The sequence below is a fragment of the Nematostella vectensis genome, chromosome 13 (genome assembly GCF_932526225.1).
Source record: "Nematostella vectensis chromosome 13, jaNemVect1.1, whole genome shotgun sequence".
In the NCBI taxonomy this organism is placed as follows: Eukaryota; Metazoa; Cnidaria; class Anthozoa; order Actiniaria; family Edwardsiidae; genus Nematostella; species Nematostella vectensis.
In genome coordinates this window covers 3,205,075-3,220,329 of record NC_064046.1, presented here as the reverse complement: position 1 = coordinate 3,220,329, position 15,255 = coordinate 3,205,075, and the positions used below count along the sequence as shown (strand labels likewise).

The following is a 15,255-nucleotide window of genomic DNA, read 5'->3' as shown; positions in this document are numbered from 1 at the left end:
CGTATGTGTTGGAGTCTGCTTTACCGTCACGTCATAAAGTGCAACAGCATGACAAGGAGAAGGGAGGTCAAGGGAAGCACTATTGTGAATATAGAGAGTATATAGCAGAGGCCTTTTTTTTTGCTTTGTAGAGCCTGCGTAGCTGCTCAAGGGATACCCTGGGTACCAGAGGCTCCGAGCTTTGCGGCAACAACGACTTGAGTTGCCGCGAAGCCTCTGGTACCCAGGGTACTCAAGGGAAGAGGAGGTCTCGCTTTTTCTCCTCTCCCCCCCCCCTCTCCCCCATAGGCAGCTACACAGGCTATGCTTTGTAATGACAACCCCTTTTAGCCCAAGCCAAGGATCAGTCCTTCCAACCAAATCCTTCTAAATATATGCATCTTTTCACAAGGGTTTTAGATACCACATATAAAATAAAAGCAAATGTCAAACACAGCAATTTTCTCTGTAAATACAGTTTATTTTCCAATTCCCAATCACTTTTTCTTCATTGCCTCTGCTTCTGCCTTCTCCTTGGCTCGCTTCTCTCTGATGCCAATGAGGCGAGCGTTAGCACGCTCGATTCGCATCGTCTTGAAGACGCTGAATTTCTTCTCGTCCTCCGTGATTGGTCGAGCCTTGATTGGTACACTTTCCTGCGGGATTGGCATCACTGGCCCTTGCAGCTGGACTGCGTTGGCCAAGTCAGCAGCCTAAAAGAAACCACATTCATTATATCCTTGCACCCAAAACATATAAAACCCATATGAACATTTGGATACAAAAAGTCACTCCATCTACCACTACACCTATGTATTTCAACGAAGGTTGCAACAGTGAATCAATGTATTGTTACCCCCAGGGGTACAGGGTTACAACACATACTGTAGATTCTCTTAGTGCAACTTTATTTGAAATGTCACTGCGTACATAATGTCACTACAATCACAATGTCACACCAGGAGATATGTTTGCCATCTTAAACATATCTCACCATATTAAATGTCATGCCACACACACTTTCCATGTTACATAATATAATAATATATGCTAAACCAACTGAAGCCTTTACTGAAATACACACCAAATCCAAGTTGCTCAACAAAGATGAAGGAAAAAATATAATAAGTCACAAATAAAATTTATTGTATTCAAAATAGGTATAGCCTTTTTCTAAAGTTTGGATTTAAATATTAATATTTTGATTCAATCATGCCCAAATGCAAGATAACATTTCAAACAAAAGCAATTATAAAAAGTAAATCCTTCAACTTATTTAGAAAAAAATAAAGAGCAAGATGCTCAGTGAAATTTGGTTTTCACAAGCACAATGCATTACTTTGAAAAGGTTGATTCTCACAAGGGCCAAGTGCAACAGAAGTGCAAATTGCTCCAGCGCAAGTAAATCATTGCACTTGCACCAGCCAAAATAGAAAATTAATAGAATGATCCTAGACTGTCATATCTGACCTCGTAAGCCTTCCACTGAAATTCATTTATACACTTTAGGTGGTGTGCTATACACATCTTTAAAGGAAAGACTATAACTAAATAGGAAATTAGCAGGTTGGCACCCCATAAGCCCAACCATGAAATTGCTACATTATATAATGACAATAAATCAAAGCTCAACAACCGGTTATAGTGCTAACCAATGGACAAAGTCAAAAGTCCTTACCTCACTGTCTCCTTGCTTGGGCTTGTTAGCCTTTCTGGGGAAGACAATGAGCTTGCTCTTATACTCCTTCAGGCGCTGAACATTGGCCTGTAGAGACTCAGCAGATCTGTTCTTGCGCCGGTGATCTACCGCAATACCAATTGTTGGTGCAACTTTACGGGGAATGCCAGCGGCCTGAAGTGAAATACCTAGGTTAATTCTCATATATATCCAGGTGAATATTCACATGCTGTACATCCAGTTGAATTCTCATACACACCTATTTAAAAAAGGGTTGTACTTGAGGATCTATGTATCATAACCCACAGTGGTTCACGGGCATTAACCCTTTCGCGCCCAGATACGGAATTTTCCGTATTTTGCTGTATGCCTCTTTGTCATTGGACAAAAAGACAAAAGGACTGCCTTATATGGACCCCTAACACGTGGAATCAATAGAGCATGAAATTCTGCACGTTTCTCTCTTACAGCTCAAGTCAGTACAACGAACCGTTCGTCATGAAATTTTTATCCAAAGTTAAAACTTTTTTGCGCGTTCGAAATCCATCCACGACCACGGACCTTGCCTTTAGATCATGGACTTGACTCATGATATTTTGGGTGATTTTGATAGCGATTTAAAAGAGTTTTAAGGCCTGGGAGAGACAGATTCACATTCGGTAAACAACGATGGCCGTGGGCTATTTCTAGCAGAAAAATGTCTGTATTTTGCGACCCAAAGACCAACTTTGGTACAGAACTGGTACTGCCATTGAGGAACAAGAAGCTACTCCATTCATCGGACCGAAGAATCATCCAAATAATGACTTTGAACTTTGTTTTTTTTATATTTTCATCATTCTGAAGTGATTTAATTTCTTGTCAATCGAACAAACTTGTTTGCAAAAAGGAAAGGAAAATGGCAAAAAGGAAACGAAGAGAAAGATTCTGAGTGGTTTGAGAGCAACAGCGAACGATGCACGAACTAGCGGTGAATAAATTCAGCCACCATCTCGGTATTTTTGTAAGTACTCATGGCACGGACTATTGCCAACAATTCGCAAATATTTAAGTGTTTCTCGTCCAGTTGGATATTGCAAAACCAATAGCAGCAAATAATACTTTCTTGCAAGCCTATTTTGGCCGCATCTGATCAACAATGCAGAAAATTCTTCACAATACCATCTTGAATTTGTTCAATAGTCACCACTCGTTCCGCTCGATGATGTTCTCAAATCCTCGTGTTGTTGTGCTATACTTGATTTATTCACAAATTATGGCCAATTGTCAATCAATTAGACAATCATGAGCAAAAATGGACAGTTGAGTTTTGTTCAATCCATGAAATAAAGCCGCTAAAATTTAGAAATGAAATGACCATGCAAGCCGTGCTTTATTGCCGCCATGTTGATGCTGTATTGTGTAGAAACGATGCTGACCTGACTATCACAACCAGCTCGCTTAAACCTGAAAAATAGCTATGTATAATGCTTGGATATGCTTCCCTAAAGAGTTAACTCTGAATCTTTGAAGTTAATTTGATGTAGTTTATCTGAAAACATGCATAAACTGGAACTAACAAATGACGAGCACGCGGTTAAATTGTGCTAAATTCAAAAAAATTTGTCTTTGCCTGCTTATAAAAATTGTTGCAATACAATATTTGGAAAAACAGTACTTTATTCCGATCAATAATTATGTGGGCAATATTTGTTCTTACTATGTCGGCCCATGAAATTCTAAGGAAAAAGAGAAAATCTATAAAAACTGAAGACCTGGTGTCATTTTGTGTGCGTCAGTCAAAAAAACTTGGGCGTGAAAGGGTTAAAAATCCTAGTATTTCTTGCGTCTAAACATCCACAGGACTTTCTGAGATTTAGATTTTGCCATGTTTGCTTTGACCATGATGCCATGCTGGTTTCAAAACATTGACTCTGTATACACCTACTTCAATTAGGGTTGCACTTGAGAATCAATGCATCATAACCCGCAGTGGTTCATGGGTAACATAAAACTGGCTAAATCCTGGTCTGTGAACACCATGTGTATGTTTAGAGGTACATAAGCAAGAATGCTAAAGCTTTCTAAACTTGTGCTTGTTTTTATTTATGCTTATTTTATTATTTATTTCATAAACATTAAGCACTGCAAGTTATAACACATAGATTCTTGAAATAGGTGTATACCTGTACGGTGTATAAAGTAAATATACAGATACTGTGTACCCAGGTTTATTCTCACATGTAACCAGGTAATATTTACCAATACTGCACAACATTTTTAATAGTCTAGTCATAAATGTTACTGTTTGGTTGCAATCATTTACCTTAAGCTCATCCAAGGTGAAGCCACGGCCAGCTCGGACCTTTGTGTTGTATTTGAAGGTGGGACATCTTACAATAGGGCGCAGAGAGCCGGCCACAGGTCTGGGGGCAATCTTCGCCGCCTTGGTTTGCCTTGCAACACGTCTGCGTTTCTTGCGTCCAGGCTGATCAAACCATGTTTTGACATATCGCTGCCAGTCTTTGTGGAAATGCCCATTGGGAATGATGTTATTGCGTTTTGGTGCCATGGTGGTTGCTAGAAATCAAACATTCAAAGATAAACATATTGGGGAATATAAGTTATTTAAGATTCTAGAGTTTTTGGGGCACAACGGTTAGAAACAGTAAGATCTAAAATGAAGATCCATTCCTCTGTTGGTAAGGTAATGCGAAGTTCGAGGAATCTGATATTTTTAGAAAATTGTGTATGGTGAATAATATAGCTTCAAATGGTATCGTGAAATAAGCAAATCCAAACTTTAAGAACAAGGCCGTCATGTTCAGTTGTATAATTGGTATACTTGCTATCTCATTAAGCTGTAACTGATTAAAATAATATACCTAAACAATATAAGATTTGTAGTAACTAAAAGTATACTAAATGTGTAGTAGGAAATTTCTACGAAGAAGATATCAACGTCTGATTCGTCCCACCATAGAACTCGCTGTTTACGCCATAATATGGCAGCGTAATAAGAAATAAATACTGCAAAATATCTTATGAAAACCACTTAGTAATATGCACTGAGATTATCACAATAAAAAAATGCCACAAATTCTCGTGTGTGTACATGACTTTCTCAAAAACACGATAAAGAGCCTTCGATAACATTGCCATTTTCTAAGCTAAGACAAAAAGAAGATCAAAATAAATCGTCACCAGCGTAGTTTAATAACTTATCTATAGCTTCATTTTATGACTAAGGGAAAAACTTAAAGGATGGCATAGATCCTGGTGGATTATTTCATGGAATACTAACCTTCCACCAACCTTTCCACCAAATCAAGAGAAAGAGAACGAGACGTTCGGCGCCCTAAGAATCATGGGTACGTCGCCCCCACTAAGGCTGGTCAGCGGTACAACTAAACTCTCTTCTAGTTTTCGATTGTAAAACCATGTGTTTTCTCTGATTTTTCCCTAAAATTTTACTACGATTCCCTCAAAACTAGAAAAATACAATGACGACACTTAAAAGAAGCAAGTCTAATGAGCAGAATGGGGAATATTCCGTTTCGGACACCTTCAGGAAGGCTTTGAAATCCGGCTCGACATGGGAAGACAAGGTTAGTGAAAGAAAAAAAAAATTGTCGTTGCCGATCAAAGAGTTTTATTAGATTCCTCCGATCAGGTATTAACTTAAAATATTATAATCGATGTATATTTCTCTAGTTTGTAGGACCCGTCCCAAATTATATATTGTATTTCAACAGAGGATAGAAAACACTTGTTGGCTTTAGCACAGTTTCTAAAATCTTATTTTACAGATAATTTTTCAAATAATTTCTAGAGCAAACTCTTGTATACATGTATTATTGCATGTGTGTATTATATGTGTTATAAATTCTTTTATATGATTTTGTATATCTAGAGTAGATATGATATGGTATGGTAAGCTCATTCAGAATTTGAAGCACATATGAAATATTACAAAAAAAAAAAACTACACGAGGTTGACTTAAACTCCATGCAAAAACTTGTACTAGCACTTTTTGTTAGGTTTGTGTTACTATCCATCCAAGGTTACTCAGGAATGTTGCTAAGGATGGAAACGGGGAGCCACGCAAATCAATCTAACCTTCATAAAAGTTTTTTCTCTAATTGAAAACTTGCTAAGCATCTGTTGCTAATCTGGGACACCTTCAGAAAACCCTGCCGCATATATTTTATAAAAGAACTTCACACCTCTAAAGAATTAGACATTGATATAGTAGAGCTATGTGTCAGTGTATTCCAAAGTTAATCTGCTAATCTAACATACACACAAAAACTCAACTATACAACTGTACCTACTTTTTTGTTCCAGACTTATACAACCATCTTATACTGCCATTCCATGCAGACATGTTTGTTGCACATTTGAAATCATTTCCAATGAGAGTTTATCCTCCTTTACCTTCCTCTGATGTGGTTTGTTTATGCTGCATTTACCAACCTTAAGGCTGTCAAACATTGCGTTTGACGCAAATGTTGGTACGTTTAGCCACCCACAAAACATGATACTCAATTGGCTTCCACAACAAGTACAGATGTTTGAACGAGATCAAAACATTTTCATCAAACATTTGATGATTGAATGTTTAGCCAGGCCTTTACTTTTTGTCTTATTAAAAGATATTCCCACCTATTTTTATCTTTTTACAGGAAGAGTTTTTGGATGTTATTTATTGGCTGAGGCAGATTCTTGCTGTTGTTATTGGCATATTGTGGGGGTTGGTCCCCCTCAAGGGAATTTTTGCAATAGCCCTGTAAGTAGAAATAACAAACTCTATTACTCTGCTAAAAGGGAAGTTTGGTGCTACTGTGGTCACCAATCAAAAGTTCGAAGAATGCTAGCCACTTAGCATGCGAGGATCACAGTATATGATTGACACAAACTGAATAACTTGAAGGATTCTGGTTAATCCATGTTTTGATATCCACTGGAGCATTTATTTGCCTTGGCTGTAGGCTAGTAAAGAAATGTCAGTCAGATAGTAAGTTTTTCATATTGTTTTTGGCTTAGTTGAAAAATTTTTATACTTGTGTTGCACGAACTCAATATTTTTTAGAAAATGTTGCTAGTAGAAAATCGGATTTGTCTTCTTTTTGTATCCTTTGTTGCTATTTGTGGTTGGTTGGTTGTGGTTAGTACATAGTAGTACCAAAAGTGTTTTCCTCAAATGTGGTTTGTTGCTGTTGCCAGTCACTGCAATATTTTGTATTCTGTAAACTGGTGATCATCAATTCTAAGCAACAAACTGCTTTATTTCTTCTGTCAATCAAATTGCTTAACTTTTTTCATTGGCACATAATGTAATTTAATTTTATTTATTGAAGAGACAAATTGGTTTTTAGCATATGTACCTGAAACCATTGACAAGAATACACAATATCTCAGTGATTGTTTCAAGTTATCTAATCATTCTGAAGTATTCATACTGTCAACATTTTTATTGATTTTCAGATTCTGTATAATAAATGCTGCTGCGGCATATGTTTATTTTAATAACTTCCAAAAGATAGACGAGGATGACTATGGCGGCCCCTGGGAACTGACAAAAGAAGGGTTCATGACATCATTCGCAGTATTCTTGGTAAGGCCCTAGGACACATTTGGGATTTTTGAATATAGGCAAATCAAAAGCAATACATACGCTGAGAAGAACAAGCAAATCTATTTCAAAATATTTTTTAGGATGGTCTAATTCACTGACATTGTTAATTATAATTTAGTGCTGAAAAAACTGATTTGAAAACAGAATATGCTGCTTTAAATTTCATACTGGTGCCTATTCAAACAATGAATACAAAATGTATGTGTTTGAGATTAATGAAGATAAATACTTGTTATAATTGGAACCTTGAAGCCTTCCATTCTATGGCTTTTTTGCATGTGTATTTATTTTGTTAACTGACTTTACTTTTTTATGGCTTTTCAGATTTTATGGATAATGTGCTATTCAGCTTTCCATAATCAATAACACAGTAACAAGCCGTACCAATAGTGTGTCAAATCATATTTGGCAGTTGATTGCAGATCGGCATGCAAATGTGTATTTATGTATTTTGAATGCTTAGGCAATCATTTTGACGGTCTTATTCTAATATACACAGCAACCTTTGTAAAATGAACAAGCTCATGACTATGATTGAGAGTGTAAGTTGGAGGTCACGTTGAGTACAACATATATTTATTCTCTGTAATTATTCCCCTTTTCATAGTACAAGAGAATTTGATCTTTGAAGTTGTCTCATCTTAAAGTATCAAAAGGGGAAATGAGACTCCTTAAAACCATCTAAACACTTTGAAGCATGATCAACTTTAAACTTCCTCTCACTCAAATCATGTGTTCAGGTATTGAGAAAATAGAAAACAGAGTTATTGAGGGTTTATACCATTTTAAGACACAATGACCTGATTTCAAATGAATTCTCCCCACGTTGCCAATGGGGAGCATTGCTTTATGTCAGTTGCCTTATTTTTTCCCATGCTTGAGACTCTCCCTACTGGAAAAGTTGATTCAAGCTGGCTCTGGTCAATTTGATTTCCTAATAAAAAAATGTTACAACAATGTACATGTGCTGTGTTTGTTTCCCAACTTACCCCTACCTCTTATTCAAGTTGAAGAAAATGAAAAAAAAAAAAAAAGGCCAAAATATGCCTATTTTTTTCTTGTACCCATGTTTTATTTTTATTTTTCCAACTCTCTCACAAATTTCACAACTTGCTAACCATCTGAAACTCTTTTGCTACAGGCCTTGTTGTGTAGAATTCTACTGCGGAATATGACACTACTAATGTAGCCAGGGTTTACATACCTCCCCTGCCCCATCCAAAGCTTCACGTCTATCTCTTGTCCACACCCTATACTAGCACCACAAACCCCATAAGTCACCTCCAATTACCATACCTGTCAACCTCCAAAAATCTCAAGGCTTGAAAACTTTTTGATGGGATGGGTGGGGGATATTCATTTTTTTGGGGAAGGGGTGGGTATAACCTTGCAGGCGTTTGCCGTAAAGAAAGCTGCCCCATTCATAGCTTCATGTCTATCTCTTGTCCACACCCTATAGTAGCACCACAACCCCCATAAGTCACCCCCTATTACCATACCTGTCAACCTCCAAAAATCCCAAGGCTTGATAATATTTTTGGGGAGGTGTGGGGTTTATACATTTTTTGGGGGGGAAGGGGTGGGTATAACCTAGCAGGCGTTTGCCGTAAAGAAAGCTCTCGCAAACAAATCCACTTATAGATCTCACGAGGGTTAGCGCGAGGTGGAGAGTTGTGGAGCCTTCAAGGTATTTCGCCAGACATCAAACCATTACAACATTCATTCTCATTTACTGACTATATAGAAGAGTTGGAGAATAGCAATATTAGTTTATTTTAAGGCAGAAATTCGCGTATTGAAAATTGAAATTTTTTGGATTTCTTGAATGCAGCGTTGCATCGAGTCGCATGAGTATCACAAATATCACAGGCGAAGGGTCATAAGGTAATACAAGAGGGTTTTCTTTTGCCATAAGGTTTCTCCTGTAGCCTTTCTTGACTAAACTGGTTGCACTTCGTGAGTCTTTCACGCCATTTCTATATTTTTACTGTTGTGACTTCTACCAATCTTCTACCATAAGATTGTTTGCTGATGATACTCTTTTATACAGTGTCATCGAGGCAACTTTTGATGCACATCAGCTCCAGTCTGATCTTACCTCCATCGAGAAATGGGCAGAGAAATGGCTCATGTCCTTTAACCCAACAAAATGTTTTGTCATGAGAGTCACGAGAAATAGGGAACCTATAGTATTTAACTACACATTGATGAACCACATCCTTAAACCAGTCGAACACCATCCATACCTAGGCGTCGAGCTCTCGAACACACTTGACTGGAGCTGGCATATAAACAACAAAGTGTCCAAAGCCAGCCAGACCTTAGGTTTTCTTAGGCGCAACCTAAGCAACTGCCCAGCGAACATTAAGGAAGCCGCTTATAAATCGCTCGTTCTTCCACACTTAGAGTATGCCAGCTCTGCCTGGGATCCATGGTTGAAGAAACACGTCAAACAGATTGAGAAGGTTCAAAGGAGGGCGGGTCGTTTTGTTAAAAATTGCTGGGATAGGACTCCTGGCACAGTCACAAACATCCTAAACGATTTGGAGTGGCCCCCTCTCTCTAAAAGGCGCCAGGATGCCAGGCTTACATTATTTTACAAGGCTGTTAACAAAAAATCAGCACTTGAGATACCAGACAATATTGATAGACGCACCCGCCAATTACGCAGCTCTCATCCAGATAAATTTATTGAGTTATGTCCAAGAACAGAAGCTTATAAGAACTCGTTTTTCTGTAGGACAATAAAAGAATGGAACAAGCTGCCCCGCCTCACCCTGGATTCCACTAGTGCAGATATTTTTAGAGAACGAATAAAATAAAATAAAATTAATAAAATTATATTAATACCAATAATGCTGTTTAAACGATTTTTATCTTTTTACTTTATTTCACCTTTTTTTATTCTGCCTTATTATTATTTGTATTATTATTTAGTTTTTATTATTATTATTATTATTTCTATTATTATTTTATTTTATGTTTTTTATTTTTTATTTATTTATTTATTTTTATTTTTTATTTTTTTATTTTTTTTTTATTTATTTTAGTTAATTAATTAATTAATGTAATTATTTATACAATTAATTTATATCCACAGTGATGGTAACCCCTTTGTGGATTAACAATGTAGATGTAGATGTAGGGTGTTAGACAATAGATAATGTTAGATATTGTTTTAAATATTTTAATAGAAAATAGGCAAAATGACGATTTTCTATAGAATAATTTTTCGGAAGCAATAAAAATCGTTAAAAAGCAGGAGATTTGGTGCTCGCGGGAAAGCAGAAGGGGTCTAAAATCTTGAGACTTCCACCTAGCTGTTAGTGGACAAGAAAGGGGAGGGGCCCATTGCAACAGGGACACATATTAGAAAGAGGTATATCTAAAACAACCGCTTGCGAATAATCTACCACCGAGAAAGGCGTACCACCTGAAAACTCGACGCAGAAAACCTGTCTTGGTCTTCATTGGTCAGCGGTAGTCCGTGGCGACATATCTAAAATGGCGGACATGTAAGTAAAATCGCGCTCTTGGTTTATACGTCCTCGAAAATAACCAAAGACAGCTACTAACCTCCATTTTGACTGTTATTCACAGCACAAAGATAAAGAGAGAGCCCCAAATGAAGGCATCTATCAATCAAGCTCTAGTTGAGTCTGGTGAACGAGAGAGGTAATTTGTAAAGTGAGACCCTCGACCAGGCGAAATAGTCAAGGCTAAAGCTCGCGGTAAAGTAGCGAGACTGTATATCCTCTTTGTATTATCTTATTTATTTGTGTTAAGTCTTTCATTGCCATAACGCCCTGAGACGCCTGTAAAATATAGGCCCAACTCCAAAACGTCAAAAATGCAAACTAAACATCACCAGACCCGGATACTCATAGATCCAAGGCATAGACGACCTTCAAAAGCGCATCTAAGCAATGAAATAGAATTGAGTCTTTTGTCAAAATATCAACCTTAATTTCTGACCAATTCGTAAACAAATGCTTAAACTTAGAAACATTTCTTACCAAAAAAGACACAAAATTCCGAACTACAAATAGAGACAAGCAAACACAGATCAAGTCACCAATAGGTACCTTTATTGCCCTCCGTCAGGTCCCATTTTACAGCAATCAGTCACAATAATCAATGCTAGAACCTCCATTAGAAGAGAGTCACCATGTTCAGCCTATTTTGCATGCCTGCACTGCATTATGGGAGTCTTGGAAACACCTTGACAGACAGGCGGGCAATCTCCTCCCCCAGAATCATAACAGTTTTTTATAAGTCTCTTTGCCCCGAAGCCAAACAAAACATTTCCAGGTCCAAGGAACCCAGAATAAGCCTGAAAACAATTTTTTAATAAGGTTGGGTAGCAAAGATGGCCCACATTGGAGAGTATGAGGCCATTTACCAGAAAATTCCTTTCTCACTTGGTGAAGCCCAGACAAGGAATTATCCCATTGAATCAACCTCAGCATGCAAACATCCATAAGCACAGCATTAATTATGCCCAAAAAGACTTCATGATGCCCTAAGGCACTCTCCAGATGTGAAAAAGCTGTAATTTTAAAGCAAATTACAAGCAAAACTGTTGTAAGCAACAGGCTGTAGCAGTGCCGTCGCTAGAAAGAAAAGGCACTGCAGTGCATTGTTGGAAACTTCAAGGCATACCGTCTTGGGTCAGCGGTAGCTTAACTGGTAGTGTTGGACTTGAAATAGGGGGGAGGTTTCTGTTTTCAGTCTGTTTTTCTTACAATGTTGCTCAAAAGTACCCAGGAGTGAAAGGGTTAATATCGCTAGCTTCGTATATGAAGATAGTGAAGATAGTGATAATGCAAGCAACATAGTAGTAAAACGTTTCTTAATGTTGTTGAATCTTGTCATCTTTGTTTGTTCTTTGTTGATAATTTCAGGTTGAAAGAATTACTGCGTACAAAGTTGATAGAATGCGGCTGGAGAGACCAACTTAAAGATTACTGTAAAGGTATTTTAGTCTTCGTTTTATGGGCGGCGAGATTGTGATGTTGAAAATGTGTCGTGTGTGAGGGTGTAGAGTAATATCTCACTAGAAAATTGAACTCAAAGCAATCTCCTACTTCCTGCTCCACTGTCATGCAATTTTTACCCCTTGTAGTCCAGGCACTTGGTCTATGGTCTGATTGGGTGTCCTATTGCGAGACCACACCTCTTATTTGAGCAAAAAAATATAAATGTCTACACCTTGTATATGACATATTGTAGAATGCATCAAAATATACCTTATTTGTTTGAAAAAAAATTTAATAGTGTGTTTTAATTTATATGTATTTTCACTGTTCACATAAAAGTTGAATACTGCTTACCAAGTTTTCAAAAGAAAACTCTTATATTTCAAATTGTTATTTTACAAGAAAAGTAACAATTAAACATCAAATGTTTTGTTTAGAAATCATCAAACAAAAGGGACTGGACAATGTTACAGTAGAAGATCTTGTTAAGACGATCACCCCCAAAGGGAGAGGTAATTTGTTTTGTAAAATTATACAAATTATGATTTGATTGAAGCTGTTATGTACTTGATCCTAAACATTAGAAGCTGATCTAAAATAAAAAATAATTGGGATGGGGCTGGAGCAAAAAATTCATGGAGGGGGATAGGAAGACTTATTGTGCATTTGTAGGTTTTTAACTATATACTTTTAAGCAATGTTTCTGGGAATAGCTGTATATAATATGGAGCACAATGAGGTCCACCTTTGACTTTTAATAGCTGTTTTTCCTGGATGTAGGCTTATTTTTGTGAGGTTTTGTTTTAATCCTGAGGAAAACAAATACCCCTTTCTGTTATAGGTTGTTATATTCCCCACAAAACAAGCATGATTATAAGGAAATCCCCACGGCACTTGTGTTCTCCACAGCATTATTGTGAGGGAATCCCCATAACACTTGTGTTCTCCACAGCATTATTGTGAGGGAATCCCCATAACACTTGTGTTCTCCACAGCATTATTGTGAGGGAATCCCCATAACACTTGTGTTCTCCACAGCATTATTGTGAGGGAATCCCCACGGCACTTGTGTTCTCCAGCATTATTGTGAGGGAATCCCCATAACACTTGTGTTCTCCAGCATTATTGTGAGGGAATCCCCATAACACTTGAGTTCTCCACAGCATTATTGTGAGGGAATCCCCATAACGCTTGTGTTCTCCAGCATTATTGTGAGGGAATCCCCATAACACTTGAGTTCTCCACAACATTATTGTGAGGGAATCCCCATAACACTTGTGTTCTCCAGCATTATTGTGAGGGAATCCCCATAACACTTGTGTTCTCCAGCATTATTGTGAGGGAATCCCCATAACACTTGTGTTCTCCACAGCATTATTGTGAGGGAATCCCCATAACACTTGTGTTCTCCACAGCATTATTGTGAGGGAATCCCCATAACACTTGTGTTCTCCAGCATTATTGTGAGGGAATCCCCATAACACTTGTGTTCTCCACAGCATTATTGTGAGGGAATCCCCATAACACTTGAGTTCTCCACAACATTATTGTGAGGGAATCCCCATGACACTTGAGTTCTCCACAGCATTATTGTGAGGGAATCCCCATAACACTTGAGTTCTCCACAGCATTATTGTGAGGGAATCCCCATAACGCTTGTGTTCTCCACAGCATTATTGTGAGGGAATCCCCATAACGCTTGAGTTCTCCACAACATTATTGTGAGGGAATCCCCATAACACTTGAGTTCTCCACAGCATTATTGTGAAGGAATCCCCATAACACTTGAGTTCTCCAGCATTATTGTGAGGGAATCCCCATAACACTTGAGTTCTCCACAGCATTAATGTGAGGGAATCCCCATAACACTTGTGTTCTCCAGCATTATTGTGAGGGAATCCCCATAACACTTGTGTTCTCCAGCATTATTGTGAGGGAATCCCCATAACACTTGAGTTCTCCACAGCATTATTGTGAGGGAATCCCCATAACACTTGAGTTCTCCACAGCATTATTGTGAGGGAATCCCCATAACACTTGTGTTCTCCACAGCATTATTGTGAGGGAATCCCCATAACACTTGTGTTCTCCACAGCATTATTGTGAGGGAATCCCCATAACACTTGTGTTCTCCACAGCATTATTGTGAGGGAATCCCCATAACACTTGTGTTCTCCACAGCATTATTGTGAGGGAATCCCCATAACATTTGAGTTCTCCACAGCATTATTGTGAGGGAATCCCCATAACACTTGTGTTCTCCAGCATTATTGTGAGGGAATCCCCATAACACTTGAGCTCTCCACAGCATTTTTGTGAGGGAATCCCCATAACACTTGTCTTCTCCACAGCTCTTGTCCCAGATGAAGTAAAGAGAGAGCTGTTGCAGAGAATTCGCCAGTTCCTTGCTGAGAAGCAATAATGAAAACCAGAGACATTAGATCAAAAGACCATATTTCTAGTCATACATACCTCCCTTTATGCTTTGACCTTATACTGTCTTTGGTGAAGGGAGTACCTAAGGTGCAATAGAAGCTACTATATCAAAGCTCCCTCTATGCTTTGACCTTATACTGTCTTTGGTGAAGGGGGTACCTCAGGTGCAATAGAAACTACTACATCAAACGTCCCTCTATGCTTTGAAACTTCTGCTGTCTTGGAAGTGAGGGAATAAAAACAGTATCATTTCTTCCTTAAGTTATCAATATCACCTTAGACATAGCATATTAAAAATACTATTTTCCTGGAATTAGCCACTGCGATTACCTTTGAGCTGTAATATATATTTTACCCTCTTGGATATTTGTTGTTCTAATAGATTATTTTAGTTTTACAAATCTTGTCATTCAAACAAAAATTAATTTCTTTTGCAGTTAAAATGCTTATTTTGTCGTTCGATACATTCGCATCTCCATTGTTTTGTATATTGTATAGTTTTGTAAGAAGTGCATTAATAAAGATCTATTTATTTGAGAGCTTTTTTAATACGATTTTGAACTGA

General features: G+C 37.8%; 3 protein-coding genes across 3 annotated transcripts; 2 read left to right on the top strand and 1 right to left on the bottom strand.

The window, feature by feature from the left end:
* Positions 1-439: 439 nt before the first annotated feature.
* On the bottom strand, positions 440-5,028 carry LOC5513420 (60S ribosomal protein L13). The gene is made up of 4 exons (XM_048720634.1): positions 4,941-5,028; positions 3,963-4,216; positions 1,658-1,831; positions 440-692 (listed from the first exon to the last, which is right to left on the bottom strand). The coding sequence occupies exons 2-4, from the start codon at positions 4,206-4,208 to the stop codon at positions 477-479; spliced, it is 636 nt and encodes a 211-aa protein (XP_048576591.1). The 5' UTR covers positions 4,209-4,216; positions 4,941-5,028; the 3' UTR covers positions 440-476.
* LOC5513380 (respirasome Complex Assembly Factor 1) lies at positions 5,026-8,232 on the top strand. The gene is made up of 4 exons (XM_001633639.3): positions 5,026-5,244; positions 6,323-6,426; positions 7,125-7,254; positions 7,600-8,232. The coding sequence occupies exons 1-4, from the start codon at positions 5,140-5,142 to the stop codon at positions 7,639-7,641; spliced, it is 381 nt and encodes a 126-aa protein (XP_001633689.3). The 5' UTR covers positions 5,026-5,139; the 3' UTR covers positions 7,642-8,232.
* A 2,297-nt stretch (positions 8,233-10,529) lies between these two features.
* On the top strand, positions 10,530-15,227 carry LOC5513419 (transcription and mRNA export factor ENY2). The gene is made up of 5 exons (XM_001633638.3): positions 10,530-10,790; positions 10,876-10,950; positions 12,180-12,250; positions 12,692-12,766; positions 14,606-15,227. The coding sequence occupies exons 1-5, from the start codon at positions 10,780-10,782 to the stop codon at positions 14,674-14,676; spliced, it is 303 nt and encodes a 100-aa protein (XP_001633688.1). The 5' UTR covers positions 10,530-10,779; the 3' UTR covers positions 14,677-15,227.
* Positions 15,228-15,255: the final 28 nt, after the last annotated feature.

Excerpts from the sequence above, each read along its gene's own strand:
- LOC5513419 (XM_001633638.3), top strand. Across the intron at positions 12,251-12,691 it reads ACTTAAAGATTACTGTAAAG|AAATCATCAAACAAAAGGGA; the intron begins GTATTTTAGTCT and ends TGTTTTGTTTAG. Across the intron at positions 12,767-14,605 it reads GATCACCCCCAAAGGGAGAG|CTCTTGTCCCAGATGAAGTA; the intron begins GTAATTTGTTTT and ends TCTTCTCCACAG.
- LOC5513420 (XM_048720634.1), bottom strand. The coding sequence starts at position 4,208 with ATGGCACCAAAACGCAATAACATCATTCCCAATGGGCATTTCCACAAA. Across the intron at positions 1,832-3,962 it reads TCACCTTGGATGAGCTTAAG|GCCGCTGGCATTCCCCGTAA; the intron begins GTAAATGATTGC and ends ATTTCACTTCAG. Across the intron at positions 693-1,657 it reads CCAAGCAAGGAGACAGTGAG|GCTGCTGACTTGGCCAACGC; the intron begins GTAAGGACTTTT and ends GGTTTCTTTTAG.
- LOC5513380 (XM_001633639.3), top strand. The coding sequence starts at position 5,140 with ATGACGACACTTAAAAGAAGCAAGTCTAATGAGCAGAATGGGGAATAT. Across the intron at positions 5,245-6,322 it reads GCTCGACATGGGAAGACAAG|GAAGAGTTTTTGGATGTTAT; the intron begins GTTAGTGAAAGA and ends ATCTTTTTACAG. Across the intron at positions 6,427-7,124 it reads GGAATTTTTGCAATAGCCCT|ATTCTGTATAATAAATGCTG; the intron begins GTAAGTAGAAAT and ends ATTGATTTTCAG.